General features: G+C 26.7%; 1 protein-coding gene across 1 annotated transcript in view; it reads right to left on the bottom strand.

Annotated features, from left to right (window-relative positions):
• Nucleotides 1-3,809: 3,809 nt before the first annotated feature.
• The window catches only part of LOC136075883 (uncharacterized), a 63,565-nt gene continuing 50,989 nt past the window's right edge, over nt 3,810-16,385 (bottom strand). Inside the window, exon 6 of the mRNA XM_065789324.1 lies at nt 3,810-4,613. Coding sequence (XP_065645396.1) covers nt 3,955-4,613 — 659 coding nt within the window. The 3' untranslated portion in view covers nt 3,810-3,954. The remainder of the gene's footprint in view (nt 4,614-16,385) is intronic.

Here is a 16,385-nt window from a genome sequence, read left to right as displayed (position 1 = left end):
AATATATTGAAATCTCTAACTTGAAATTATATACGTGTATCATTTCTCCTCGTTAAAAAGAACTATGGCGCTCTGTAAATTAAAGGTTATACTAAAGTATACTAAAATATATGAATAAAGTCTGTAATTTAAAGTTACGGAACTTCTCCTTATCATAAATACGGACAAAATCATGTAAAATGATGTGATTATTTCTAAAGTCTTAAAACATAGCGTTCTCTACTACAGGCCTATTCATCGCACAACCGGATTTTTTTTGTGGAGGCCTACTTTTTTGAGGCAAAAAAAAATTATTTCTCCATGTTCAGACCAGATAAAATGTCAGATCGTTTATGATATTTATATAAAAATATTGGAATATAATACAATGTTAATAAAGTTATATAATTTAAACATGGAGTTTCAGATTTGATTCAAAGCGAATAATAAATTTATAAAATTTAGATTAAATCATCATGCCAAATAAATATTGTGCTTGGAGGAAAACGTCGACCAAAAAATCCTCCTTCTGTTTGGCTGGGAATACTTTTATTTCAAATTCCAGCTGCTAATCCAACTTAAAGATCTATTAGAAGTACATTAGATGATGAACTAGACACATATTTAAAAAGGGATAAAGCTACTTTTTGTGACATTAAAAACAAGTTTATCAATAGCAGTGATCACCAATATCCAGCTATATTGTTTATGGTTGATGGCTTTTTTTTATACAATCTTTGCAATTTTTTAATAAAATACCTCTTTTTGTAATAAAAATTTATGAAAATCTTACCTTTGAAACATTTCATTATGGGATTAAGTGTCGCATTTCTAGCTTAAAAGTAAATCGAATCATAACTGTTGACACCTGGCCTAGGTTTGACGAGTTACTTCGTTTTTTAAGTTCCTTGAAAATGAAAAATAAAAAAGAAGTAATTATGCAACATATTTCATTTATGAGACCAAAAAAATAAAAGTGATAAACTTTATACTCCTGAAATACTTATACGTTCTTTTGTATACTTTTCAACATCAAGGGCATTATATAATCGCTTAAGAAATGATTATCAACTTCCGTCTATTTCAACACTGACTCAAATTACTTCAAAAATTTCTAATATTAATGAAAAGAAATTTATTTATTCAATTTTTAACTCTCATCCGGATAAGCAGAAATTATGTATCATACGACATGATGAAACATATGTTAAAAAAAGTTTGCTTTACCATGGTGGAACTATATTTGGTAGATTGGAGGATAACCCAGTGGAATTGTCCAAAACATTGCTAGGGATTACGGCTGTTTGTTTAAACGGGGGTCCAAAGGTATTAATTAAAATGATATCAATATTAAAATTATTATCTAATTTTTTGTTTGAATAGATTAATTTAACCAATCAAATAATGGATTTAGTTAGAGCAAATGTAAAAGCTATAATGTAATGGCAATTGTGTCAATCAGGTTTTTTTTTAAATGTGCACATTTGTTCCGGGAAAACCATGGTTAACAGTGGATGGAAAGTATTTACTTTATGATTTTGTACACCTCAAAAAGTATTTTCTTTGGTTAGCTGAAACAACTCAGGAATTAATATTTGACGATAATGGAGTAACCAGGGTTGGAAAATGCACTCACTTTTTTATTTTTTATTTCTCTTAAAACTGTTGAACGACAGTGTGTATTGATGGTGTATTGATGGTTTTAAGAGTATTTTCTGAAAAAAATTACGCCGCTCTTTTGCAACATCCTGACGTGATTTATAGTGATGTTAACGACACTGCTAGATTTATCAATAATGTTATTTAATAAAATTTTATTTTTCAAAGCTATTGGTGCTCATACAAGGCATAAGAATCATTTGCAGGCTGTTATCAATAATCCTGATGACAACTGTTTAAATTTAATACTACAAGTTGGTGATATGGCACTTAAAATGGCATGTCCTAAAGGTAAACGTATTAAACAGCTTTCTAAAGATACTGCAACTTGTACACATCAAACTTGTTATGGACTAGTAGACTTATGTAGATATTTACTTAACACTACGCAAAACTATGTACTTCTTGTTCAATTTACATCAGATCACCTGGAAAAAGAATATAGTATACTTCGTCAAGGTTCTGGTGGTACATATTTTCTACAAATTATACATTACAAATTGCCTGAATACTGCTGCGAAATTCTTGATAACTTGCAAGATCTAGAGTCTTCTATTGCTTATGAAGTATCAAATATTCACATTGCTGGTTATGTTACACGAAATGATAATGAACGAACTGATTATGAACTTTAAGATCAAACAACGTTATGTTATCAAAAATATGGTCAGTTTTCTAAATTTTTGGATCGTGGTGGATTAAAAATTCCGACTGATAATTCGTGCCACTGGACATTTTTTTGTTTTGTAATTTTAAAGCTAATAATAATTTTAAAGTAATAGTTAAAGATCATGTTTGCAGAAAAACTTTAAGTATTTTGATGATTATATCAGACTATTATTTATTGGATACGGAAGAACATCATTGTGTAATATTGAGCAACATTTTTAAAAAAAAATTTATGTACCACTGTCACTCCAAGATCTGGCAAAGAACCTTAAAAATCTCTGAGAAGTCTACTATTTATAAAATACCATCTTATAAAAGATGTGCAAAAGTTTCATATGGTAGTTTTTTTTTTCTTTCAGATTTTGTTAACAAATTTAATCAAAATTTTTCTAATATTCTTTGTTTGGTTTAATATTATTTCTACTCAATATAAGAAAATATCAATTTTGTATTTGGATGTTAAAGCCAAAACTAAAGGTGATTATATAATTATGTAAATGTGTGAAATTTTAAATTAGAAAAAATTTCTTAGCCTTTTATTTACATTGTTTATTAGTTAAGATTATTTTTTTTTCTTTTTCTTTTCTCATCAAAAAAATTATTAAAAAAATTATTAGGCTATACAGAGAATTAAAAATACATAGTATTTTTAATTCTCTGCATAGAGGCCTGAACGTTGAGAACGCTGTCTTAAAAGTATGGGCAAAAGACCGTAATTTACTGAAAACGGATTTTTTTCGTAACATAACAACGGAAAAAGTCAGATAAATACTACGGAGTTTTCTAATAGTGTATATATATTTAGGTAAACAAAGTTATTTAATTGAAAATCCAACTTTCGAACAAAATAACTTCAAAGAAAAATTCTACAAAACATTCGAATTTTTTTATTTCGTTGACGACAAAAATCTTTTAATGAAACAAATGGCGAAAACTAAAAATCTAAAAATAAAATATAAAATCTAAAATTAATTGACAAGTTAACAATTTCATTTTCCATTAAAAAATTATCATCTATAAAATTATGTAAATTAAATATCTACAAAATTACATAAAAATAAATACATAAATAATTTTGAAATTTTTTTTCCAAATAACATTGAAAATTTCAAAACCTTTAAAAAATATTTAAACGTAAATCATTAAATAAAGTATAAAAAAAATTAATCTAGTTTTTATTTATATTAATTATAATTATATGATCAATGTAATAAAAATTACAATGTTAATTAAACAATAAACGTTAAAAAAAATGAAAAAATTTATTTTAAAAAATTCTGAAAAAAATGTTAACATTATTACTAAAATTATTAATATTATTGAATAAAAATAAAATATAATAATTATATAATAATTATATTTATAACTAATAATTATATATATATATATATATATATATATATATATATATATAAAATAATAATAATAATAATAATAATTATAACTGTTAATTATTATTATATATTTAAGTATATATATAAGTCAAATTAATTGTATCTTACTTAAATAATAAAAAAATTATTGAACTTTTAGACTACTAAATATTAAAATTAATTCGTATACTTTAAAACATATTTGGTTATAAAATAATACTTTAAATATTTCATTTATTATTTATTAATTATTGTTTATATTTTATTTAAGATATTAAACATTTTTCTGTGTTATAAAGTTTTTTAATTCATCGAGGTTTTTAAAATATTTTCTACGGTAGAAGATCGACAACCACTTGACATTCAAACAACGAATCCATTCACAAATCTCTTCAATGAAATCGATGTCGTCGTGAAGGTTAAGACGTAATTCTTCACAAAGATTAATCCACGGAAGAAAATTTTCTTCAAAATCTTTTTTCGTTATTAAATAACGTGAGATTTCTATCCACAACCTTTCAATCTTATCTTTCGGTTTCCATCCTTCGAATTTAATTGGACAACGAAAGTAGACATCGCAAACATTTGTTGAACATTGAATTATAAGAATTTTTTCTTCATCACTTAAAATATTTTTATTAACGACTAACAACAACGATAACTTTCTTCCAGATTTAATGTAATGATTTACGAAATAATTTTCACAAGAAGTTTCGTAAGAAGTTTTTCCATTGTTAATCCAAATCGACCACTTTCGTTCATCGACGATAAATTTTATTTTATCAGTAAATGATGATTGACTTTCATAAAAACATTCAATGAATAAATTAACGTAATAAGTTTTAGGTTTCAATTTAAGTTGATATTCGTTTTTATTTTCACTTTGATAATCGTTTTCATCATCACTTTGACGAGATAATTTAAGTAGACGATCTAAAGAAAAAATAAATATTATATATAAATAAACAAATAAATAATAATTTAAATAATAATTGAAATTACAAAACATAATACACAGTAAAAGAATCTAGATAATATATATATATATATATATATATATATATATATATATATATATATATATATATATATATATATATATATATATATATATATATATAAATAAATATAGAATAGATAGTATAAATATTTAAAAAAATTATTATAATAGATAAAATAATCTAGATAATATATATATATATATATATATATATATATATATATATATATATATATATATATATATATATATATATATATATATATATATATATATATATATATATATATAGATAAATAATCTAGATAATAATACACAAATTTATATTAAGATATAATTAACTAAAAAATTATGTTCAATATATCATTATTAAATACATTACATAATAACATTATATACATTAATATTAAATTAAGATCATAAATAAAGAAATATTAAATTAAATACATCAACATTATATTTTACATTAATATTAAATTAGGATCGTATATAAAAAAAAATTAAAACGATGAAACTTTCAATATAATAATTCTTTATTAAAATGATTGCAAATTAATTTAAAAATTAATTTATGTTCAATAACATAATGTAATAAGACATGTCACGATAATTTTGGTCCGCCGATAAAAATGACCCCGGACTAAATTTCTCAGAAAATATATATCCGCCCGGATAATTTTTTTCTGAAAAAATTGGTCTGAGCTAGAAAAAATTGGTCCGTAAAAAAAATGTCGTTTGCATGTGTGTATATATTTTTAAATTATCGTGGAAGACGAGCTCGTTAAAAAAGTTTTGACTTATTTAACTAATAAGAAATACTCTGATGGAAGTTTAGATGGCGAAAAAAGAATAATTAGAAAAAAGGCTTTAAAGTTTATAATTTCTGAAGGAGGGGAATTACTATATAAGTATAAAAAGAAAGACAAGGTTTCGTAACTAGTTTCGTAACAGTTTCGTAACAACTAGTTTCGTAACAGAGTTAACTCGGTAGAAGAAAGACAAGGTCTTTTTTTAAAAAAAAAAAGTTTTTAAGTAAAAGAAAGACTAGGTCTTTTTACTTGTCTTTTTTTATCGAGTTAATTCTGTAATACATAAATATTGGTAACAAGGTAATATAAAAATATTAATAATTCGATGCTTGGATTATCAACATTTATTTATAACAATTATTTATTCTAAAATAAATATTATAACCTATTATTTGTACATAATTTTTTTTTTTTTTTAAGATTTAAAATATAGATTAATGATAATGTTAATGAATATTTTAATCTGCTAAAATTTAGCAGAATAAAATATTCATTATTTAGCCTAAATCATCAAAATTAGCGTAAATTTGAAATTGCTGCATGCTAAATTTTAAATAAGGAAATGAATTATAAATTAACATACATATAACATGGTAATATAACTTAAAAAAATAGTTTAGAATTTTAAATTTTATTTCTGCTTTACAAATTTAGTTAATTATTATTTTTTTCAGTATTTTTGCCATAGCTTATAGATGGCATAATTTTAATAACTAAATATAATAAAATAAGTTATAAAAAGACAAGCAATTGTAAATGGTTTGATTTGTAGTTTAAAAAATGAATAATTATGAGATCATTTTATTATCATAAAATGGTGTATTAAAATAAATTATATAAAGATATTAAATTAATACTTGTATGTGATGTTTTTTTAAAAGGAACTACTTTTGCGATGCATCATAAACCATGATGAAAGAACAAAAATATTAGTTGCTTGCCTTGTCCATCCTACTTCTGGCCATATGGGTAAAACAAGAACATTGGGCAGGATAAAAGATCGTTTCATGTAGCACGGAATAGTAAAAAATGTCCATGAGTTGGTAATATAGTTTTTGTATTATGTATTATCAAAAAATTATGATTTTTTCTAATAATTATAATAAGGTATTGCTATACCATTTTAAATTCTGTTTAAGCTTATATCATATGATGTATGCCAGAGAATGAATAGAAAATTAAACTGTGGGAAACCAGAGATGCACCCTATAAAGGTGAAGGCTTCATGGTATATGGTTGGCATAGATTTTGTTGGCCCACTCAGTCCAATTAGGGGTCGTCCATAAAGTACGTACGCTCATAGGGGGGAGGGGGGGGGTCTTCAAAAAGCGTACGAAAGCGTATGGGAGGGGGGGGGGGGGAGGGTTCAATTTAAAAGTACGTACTTCGATTTTCTAATTTATCACAATTAACCAGCTAATCAATAGAAAAGTTACATTCTGACTAAAGATTCTAGTTTGCCAACATAAAAAGATGTATGGTATATGAAGTAGAGGGTATAGTTTTCCTCTATGCACACACATGTATGGGCGCCCTCAGAATTTTTTGATGTTCCAGATAGGACACTTTCACACATCGTGCAAACTCATAACTTAAGTTTGTTTATACCTATGCCAAATGAGGAGGCCTTGCAAAATATCGGGATGGCGGAGGCCTGTGAACAAAAAGCCTTAAAACGCTTACCCTCCCGACCCCCAAAATGAGAGGGGTGTAAATTTTGCATGGTTATAACTTTTAGATTTGGAAAAAAATTTGGATGGCCTCCGCCATCCAAATTTTTTGCAAGGCCACCTCATTTGGCATATTAACAAACTTAAGTTTGCACGTTGTGTGAAAGTGTTCTATCATCAAAAATCAAAACATCAAAAAATCCTGAGGGGGCCCATGCACACATGCCCGCCCTTATATACTGGCCCTGAGTAAGACCTGAGGGCCGTGGTTGATGGGACGGAGTCACCCCAAAAAAAACGTGTCAATGGCGTCTCAAAGACCGCTAGGTTTTGCTAAAATAAAAAGTTTCTTAAAATAGCAAAAGGGCACAAAATTTGCTGTTGCTCCCTCCCACTGGGTTTTACCCTTTGTTTTCAATATTACTGATCTCACCTTAGACTCGTTTTTTACTTACTAAAGAGGGGTGCCTGAAAAAAACGTCCACCTTAAGTATAGTTTATTTACATTTGATTCGTTAAAAAAACAAAAAAAGTTTTCCTAGATTTCACCGAGAATCGAACCTGGATCTCCGTCGACTATTGCCGCCGCATAAACCTTTCGCCCAAATACACACTTGCATATGTAAATTTTAAATTTATTTAAATTATTATTTGCATTTATACTTAAAAACGTTTTTAAAATGCGTAAGCAAAAAGCTTTGCGGTAGTATAAAGTATCTAAGGTACCCTCCGTCTTTTTTTTTTTTAATTAAACTTTTTAATTAAGAAAAAAAAAACAGGAGGGATGGGGGGGGGGGATATTTGAAAGGGGGGGTGGTATTTGAGAAACGTACGTACTTTTAAGGGGGGGTGGGGACATAAAAGTACGCATGGCAACAGGGGGGAGGGGGAGGGGGAGGGGGGGTCAAATTTCAAAATTTTTGGCGTACGTACTTTTATGGACGACCCCTTAGTGAAGATAGTTGTAAATATATTTTAACTATTAGTGACTATTTGACTATAAAGTGGGTTGAAGTAATACCCACTAAAGACAAAATGGCAGTTACAGTCGCAAGATGTCTATTCAAGGTATTGCATTTTTATTTTTGTTATTGTTTTAGCATCCTTGCTAAATGCAACCTTTCTGTGTATCAAGTTATTGGGTCCTAATTGTTTGACATGCATAATTTTCTTCCCCGATTTTAGCCACTATATTTCACCACCACTTTCTTTCATAATTTCTGATCATATCTTAAACATCAACAAAAAAGAAAAACTTAAAGATAAAATAATATTATAATCTTATATCTTTCTAAAGAGATCAAAAGTGATGATCTTGAAAAGAGATTAGAAATACTTGGTGTATCTGATAAGGGGCCATTTTTATTATTCTTGGATACAGTTAATTGATTTTAGAATCTTGATTTTACCTTATTAAATAAATCATATTTTCTTATGATTTGTGTCTCTAATGTTTATTAGCATCTATGTAACATCATGGTGTGCATATATATAGTACTTTTATAATAAGTCTATCATTCAGGTTTTCATGAGGTTGGGAGTGCCAAGAGTTTTGCTGTCAGATAATGGTACTGAATTTTGTAATGAACCTAATAATTCACTTAATGTGTTGCTTGATATAAAGAAAAGGCTCACAACACCATATCACCCACAAGTAAGTTAAAAAAGTTCTTAAATAGATTAATAAAGAAATACGATATTAATATCTCAAGTTATTTAGTCAATTAAGTCAATTAGTTTAAATTACTTAAATTATAAAACAAATTTTTTTTTGATTTAAGGCTAATGGACTCGATGAACGATTTAATCAAACTTTGCAGAATATGCTAGTCAAATATGTATCCTCTAAAAAAGAACAATGGAGTATTTTTCTAGATACCTGTGCATTTGCGTACAATACATCTTGTCATGACTCTACAAAGTTCACACCATTTCAACTGATGTATGGTCGACAAGCATATCTTCAATTGATGTAGATTTCCAGACAGAATCTTTGGAAGAATTAAGTTCAAATTATTTTAAATTAAAGGAGCGTGACATGGCACAAAGTGAATATAAGTTAGTGTTGGAAGAAGCTGAACAAAATATTTTAAAAGCTCAAGTAAGGCAAAAAAAAAAATTATGACAAAAAGCACTCGAAACCTGGAGTCTTTATAATCAATTCATTAGTACTAAAATTAAATCATAGACGTAAAAAAACTAAAGGAGGCAAATTAAATGATAGATTTGTAGACCCATATAAAATACTTAGTTGCCTTCCTCATGGAGTATACAAACTTCAAGATAATAAAGGTGTTACAATTCGTGCTACTGGCAGTCATCTCAAAATTTATAAACCTTCAGACCCTACTTTACAAAATTGCAAAACATATTTGGTTGATTATAGCAAAACATATTTGGTGTGCTACAAAACGATGCCCTTGCAAACAGTTCGGTGTGGTATGCAAAAGTCATTGCCACCCAAATAGAATATGTGTAAACAGGCAAAAAGCTTTTCAAGCAGAACTTATTTGTCTTGAAGAAGAAGCAAATACAGAAGAAGAGACAGTTTCTATTGGTCTTTTTCAAACTAGAAAAATAATACGTTCAGTAGATGATAAAAATATTTTGATGAATGGTGGATGGCTTAATGACACAATAATTTATGCTGGAATGCAAATGCTTAAAGATGCTTTTCCTCATTTATCAGGGTTTCAAGATCCCATTTTACAGGTCACAAATAGTTTAGAGGTTCAACAAGATAATGAGTTTATTCAGTGTCTGAATTACAACGGAATGCATTGGATCACTATAGCAACACTAGGCTGTACACAGGGGACTGTCAGGGTTCATGACAGTTTGCATAATAAGTTAACATTGTTGCTGAAGAACACAGTTGCTGATCTTTTGTGCTCTTCCACTAACAAAATTAAAATTGAATATGTAAATGTTCAGTATCAGTAAAGTTCAGATGACTGTGGACTTTTTGCACTTGCAAATGCTTGTGAACTTTGCTTTGGCAGAGATCCATCCATTGTAAAGTACACGCAGGAAGATATGAGAAAACATTTGTTAAAGTCATTTGAAAAACAGTTGACACAGTTTCCATCTAAGCTGCCGAGAGTTTCACAACAAATTTCAAAGGTTGAGTTTTTAGATATATATTGCAATTGCAGAATGCCAAGCAATGAAAAACCAATGATACAATGTAGGTTATGCAAGGAATGGTTTATATAGAATGTGTTGAAGCGCCAAAAACAGTGATATGCAATAATCTTTTATGGTGTTGCGGTTGTAAATAACTTTATTTTGGTCTAATATTACCATATATTGTTATATAACAACAATATATATATATATATATATATATATATATATATATATATATATATATATATATATATATATATATATATATATATATATATATATATATATATATATATATATATATAGTTATATAAGTTGTTGTTCTTTGCTATTTATGTATTTTATGTTAGATAGTCAGTCAGATAGTGCACAGCAGCCTTGATCAATTATCAGTTTATACCTTGGTTTGGCAACCTATTTTAAGTAGAAACCCATTTTTTCTAAAATAATTTAAAAATTCTTATAAAGAGCGGTAAATATACTTACGGCTCTATAACTATGCTTACATATAAACTATCATATATAATAGTTTTATTATGGTTTCACTAAAATATAGAAAGTTTTGAATTAATGTTTATTTTTTTCAAATAGTCATATAAGGCCAAGTCCAATAAGAAGATTTATGGTGATTACTAAACAAAAGAATGAGCTCAAGATAGAAACAATGAGTTTTTCAAAAGTTTTTTAGTGAGAGTGCCAACAAGTGAGAGTTAAAAGTTTTGGTTTTTTAGTGAGAGTGCCAACAAGTGAGAGTTAAAAGTTTTGGTTTTTTAGTGAGAGTGCCAACAAGTGAGAGTTAAAAGTTTTGGTTTTTTAGTGAGAGTGCCAACAAGTGAGAGTTAAAAGTTTTGGTTTTTTAGTGAGAGTGCCAACAAGTTAGGGTTAAAAGTTTTGCTTTTTGGTGAGGGTGCCAACAAGTGAGAGTTAAAAGTTTTGGTTTTTTAGTGAGAGTGCCAACAAGTGAGAGTTAAAAGTTTTGGTTTTTTAGTGAGAGTGCCAACAAATGAGAGTTAAAAGATTTGCTTTTTAGTGTGGGTGCCAACGGAAAGAAGGGCAGGTGGTTAGTAAATTTATCTATTATATCACTTTATTTAAATTTATTAAAATTGAAATATTTTTATATTTCTAATAAGTTATAAATACGTAAAGTACATATAAAATATATTAAATATATAAAGTATATATAAATAAATAAAGTAAAATTTTATATCTTAGTTTGTTTAATTCATTCTCTTCAATTAGTAATTTTTTTTCTAATTTGTCGATTGTTAGGATTATATTTGTTGATTGTAAGGATTATATACTTTGTATTAATTTTTATTTTATTTTGTTTACAAATATAAAAACCTATTTTGTATGCTTCTTTTTTCATTTCCTTAGTTTGATGATGGAAAATTTGTTGGGAAATATCAAAGTTTATCTAAGTGATGATCAAGTTAACACTGGCAACTATAATAAAAAATAATAACTTTCTTGTTCAGTTTTTGAACAGTTTAACTCCTTCAGGTATATCTAATTATTTAAAATTTAAAATTGGTTGTGTGGTTTTTGTATGTTACTTAGAAATTGAGATAAAAGTGTGCACTATTTTAAATAGTAACAATGATGCATAGCTTCTTCTGGTGGTAAATGGGTATTTGTTCCTGGATTTAGTTGCAGCTATCAGATTTTTATTTACAATTGGTACTAAAATGTAATCTGTTTTCTGATTGGCATATTTAATGACAATCAATAAATTTCAAGCTTAAATGTTTCTTGATTTGGTAGGTGTTTAAAAGAAACCTGCTACTCTCATGGACAAATATGTGTTGTATGTTAAAGAACACAGCAATATAAGTTGCGCGATATGAGCATATTTATAATATATGTATATATATATATATATTTATATATATATATATATATATATATATATATATATATATATATATATATATATATATGTATAAATTTTTCATAGTCCTGGTTACCAACCCATAGTAATCTTTTATTTTAACAGGGCTGCGGTCTTAGGCCTACGTCACTACTTGTCACTACGTCATTTACAACTACTTTCATTGACATTTATTTGTTTCACGTTTTGCTAGAACACGAGATGTTAATTTTTAATTAGAATTAAATATAACAAAGTTTCCAAATCTAGTTTCAAAGTATTCATAATGGCAGTCTTTTAAGACTGCCTTTATATAATTTTTTATACACTATGATTTTTGATTTGTTTAGGTTTAAAATATGATTATGTTTTTTACTTTTAATTAAATTTCTTTTTCTTTAGTTCTACCTTTTGTTTAAATTTCATTGAACTACCTGTTGAAATATGGTTTCAATTTTGTAAATTTTAATGATTTGAAATTTACTATATTGATCATTAGCCAATAGTTAAAGAAAAGAAATTTAACATAAGTAAGGTAAAAATACTTTGTTAACTGGTAACATTGCAGATCAGTTTAACGCTTTTTTGTTTCAATATATTGTACTTGTGATGTTAATAATGATATTTTTTTAACTTATGATGATATTATTTTAATTATTTGCCTAATATATTTTTAGATTTAAAATGTTTTCAAAATGATTCGAATGTAGTACATACAGGTACATCTTGGGATTACCATTAGTAGATCCCCTTTGTTTTTTTAAAGTGTTTTTTTAAGTACATTTATTTGTAAGCTAAAAATATTAATTGATACAACAATAAATGGATAATATGGATGAATGAAGAATTTGGATAGATAACCAATTATTGAAATAATTTTGAAATAAAATCTAAAAATAAAAAATTTTATACTTGCATATGGCTTATAAATTTAAAAGCAAAGCTTACGTCCAATCCAAGTCTACTTATGTAATACAAACCCTATGAGTACTTAAGTAAAATAAATGTAAGGCAAAAAAAAGCAAATACCGATGTATATACACGAAGTTTTTCTAGAAAAGTTACGTACATAATACATAAAAAGTCCTATAATACGTATTAATACGTTTAAAAGATACGTATTTAAAACATCTTTCCATACATAAAAAGTCCTACAATACGTATTAATACAGGGTTCGTAGCAAACTAGGAAAACATGGAAAATTGGTTCATTTTGGCAATAGTCAGGGAAATTTTAATTAGATAGTCAGAGAATTTTGATAGAGAAAGTGACTTATTTTATAATTATGGTGTTTTTTTCTCTAACTGATACCATACAGTTAAGATAAGGCTTTTATTGTAATTATTTGTTTTGACAATCCTAAAATGTCATTTATAACATATCCAATATAGCCGATGGCTTATTTAAATGTTATTCCATGTTAAAAATAGTCAGAAAAATTGACTGATTTTCAAAAAAATTAGGGAAATTTATATGAAAAATTGTCTACGAACCCTGTCATACGTTTAAAAGATACGTATTTAAAATATCAGCCGCTAAAAATACCCTAAATTATACAAAACACGCACAAGTACGAATTAAATATTTACAATTTTGTTTGGGCTGTTACATTTAAACAAGTAGAAAACACTTATATAACTTTGTAGAATACACTAACAATTTACATTAGGCATCGACCTACGGACTAACTGATTCTTTCAATATGTAAAATAATCTATTATCAGGCCCGTACCATGAACATTTTTATAGTACCATTTAGGGAGTTGATGACCCCTCTTCCCCCACAATTTTGGCATTATTTTTGCAGTGGTCTGTAATAAGACTTTGTAATATGCACTTCTTAGCGTCTCCTTATAAAATAGTCATTAAAAAAAGGTTCTGTTAGTCCTGTCAAGTTTGCACTAACCTAAACTACATTAAATTTTAATGAGCCCACAAAGTTCTGGAAAGCTATTTAATCAATAAGGAGCTTTGATTCCGGAATACCAAGGAATCAATGAGGATGCTTTGTGCATGGATCAAAGCATCATTTTCCATTGTTACTATCGATGTACCCTAAGGTTTGGTTTTAAGTCTATTATAGTTTGTTCTGAATATTGACGGTTTTCCAGACAAGTTTAAAAATCAGATCAAGCTCTGCTATACTATGATGATAGTGTAGTCTAAATTTAGTCCAAGACGCATATTTTATGCAACTAGGCAAAGCCATCAAAATCAAGAAGTACAAAGATATGCAAATATCATTAGGTGCTGGGAGAGTGAAAAAGCATAAATCAATGTCCGTAAATTTTAGTTATGAAAAGTTATAAACCGTTGTTTTTTTTGAATAATTGATTTCAAAAACCTGTAAAAAAAAATTTATATCAAATTTAATATTTTACACTTTTTCACACGGATCAAAAATTTTACGTAATATTTTGGTCCGATATCAAAACTGCAAAATTTGTGCAATATTTGTAAAATATTATCACGGATCGTTTTTTTCAAAGCGGACCAAAATTATCAAAAAAATTGATCCGGCCGGACCATAAATTTCAACCAAAATTTTGGTCCAGGATAAAAATTTTCGCGGACCAAAATTCCAGCGACAGACACCAAGAAAAGGTATGTTATTTAAACACAGATTTGGAGTGAAATAAATGATTTTATTAATCGAATTTGTAATTTCAAATATAGAACTTCGAAAATCTCCTTCGACAATCTTTTTAAAAATAAGTTATGTGAATAAATTATACAAAACTCAGAGTGAGAGTTTAAATATTTGTTCATTTGAATTTTACGTTGATTGGAAACTTAAAAAAAAAGCGCTTTTAAGAACAATTTATCTATTTTATAATATTCAATAAATTTTATATAAAAATACAAAAATATTTTACATAACATTGATACAGTCACAATAATAAATAATATTTTTATCGTTAAAGCTATGGTTACCATGTATTTTTACGTGAAAGAGCGGAGTGCCAAACTATTTTTTTTTTGTTCCTTAAGATGCTCCAAAAAGCCCTGACGGTCATATCCCTATTAAAATCAAGATTTTTACTATGCTACTACAAACAGGACATCTGGTAACACTAGACCTAGCTACAAAAACATATAAATGCTTTTAAAAAGAAAAAAGCAACAAACATAGATAAGATAAAAATCGATAATCTAAAATATAAAATTTTCCATTAATCTTATCAAGTGTTTGTTGTTAATATAATTGATAAAATTTGGTTTTAAAAAATATTTCTTAAAAAAATATTAAAAATTTAAATCTTTATCACTCATATTATCTTTGTGCATTCTTAAGCCTAAGTAACTAAGGCTCTCGGCTCACTTTTTCGTACCCAAAAAAAAAAACGAAAAAAAACAAAACAAAAAAACGAATATGTGAAAATGTTTTATATAGATATTAAATCGATTGAAAAGAAAGTCAATCAAAAAAAAAGACTGTTGAAAATAGAATCGCATAACACCCGAGTTGAAAATCAATATGTCATGTTTTATTTTAATTTATATATTAAAAAGAATTACCTGAAGATTTTTACTTTTTTTAGCACTTTTTCTTGTAATTTTATAATATAGTTTAATTAATTTAAAGTTTATATTTATTTAAACTTAGTTTCAAAACCAATTTTTTTAAATAAAAACAAATAATTAAATATAAAATGAAATATACTTACGACTTAAGAAGTATTGTTACCAGAGTTATATAATAAACAATGATTTTTATTTATTTAAAAAGAGATTATATATATTTAAAACTCGATCATCGAACTTTAAAAAATCCTTTGTCAAATTCGAAAAAGGAAATTCGAAACAACCGTATTGCTAATAGAGATTGTAGTATATTGTAATTACCGCAACCGTTTTAAAAAAAGAAGAATATTTGACAAATAATTACTAACTACAAACTATCATAAACTAATAAGTTTAAAATTTTTCTATGAAGTAAAATAATATAAATAGAAATATGAAAATTTTTTTTTAGAAATTTAAAACAGAAATTTGAAAAGAAGCATTTAAAAATAGAATAAATTAGCGCCACTTTTTATATTATTATTTAAACAAAATTAAATTGCAATTGCTCGTGACTTGTGTGAGATTTTACAAATAAGAAGTTGTCCATTACTAGGTTAAAAAGTTTGGGAAAATTCATAGAAAAAAGGTTTTATAGAGAATATTTTATATGTGTAACTGCTTAAAATCGATATTTTAGGACACATTTAAAGTGCTTA

The sequence above is a fragment of the Hydra vulgaris genome, chromosome 02, assembly GCF_038396675.1.
Source record: "Hydra vulgaris chromosome 02, alternate assembly HydraT2T_AEP".
Taxonomy (NCBI): Eukaryota; Metazoa; Cnidaria; class Hydrozoa; order Anthoathecata; family Hydridae; genus Hydra; species Hydra vulgaris.
The sequence above is the reverse complement of the archived record's forward strand: the minus strand, read 5'-3'. Positions and strand labels throughout refer to the sequence as shown.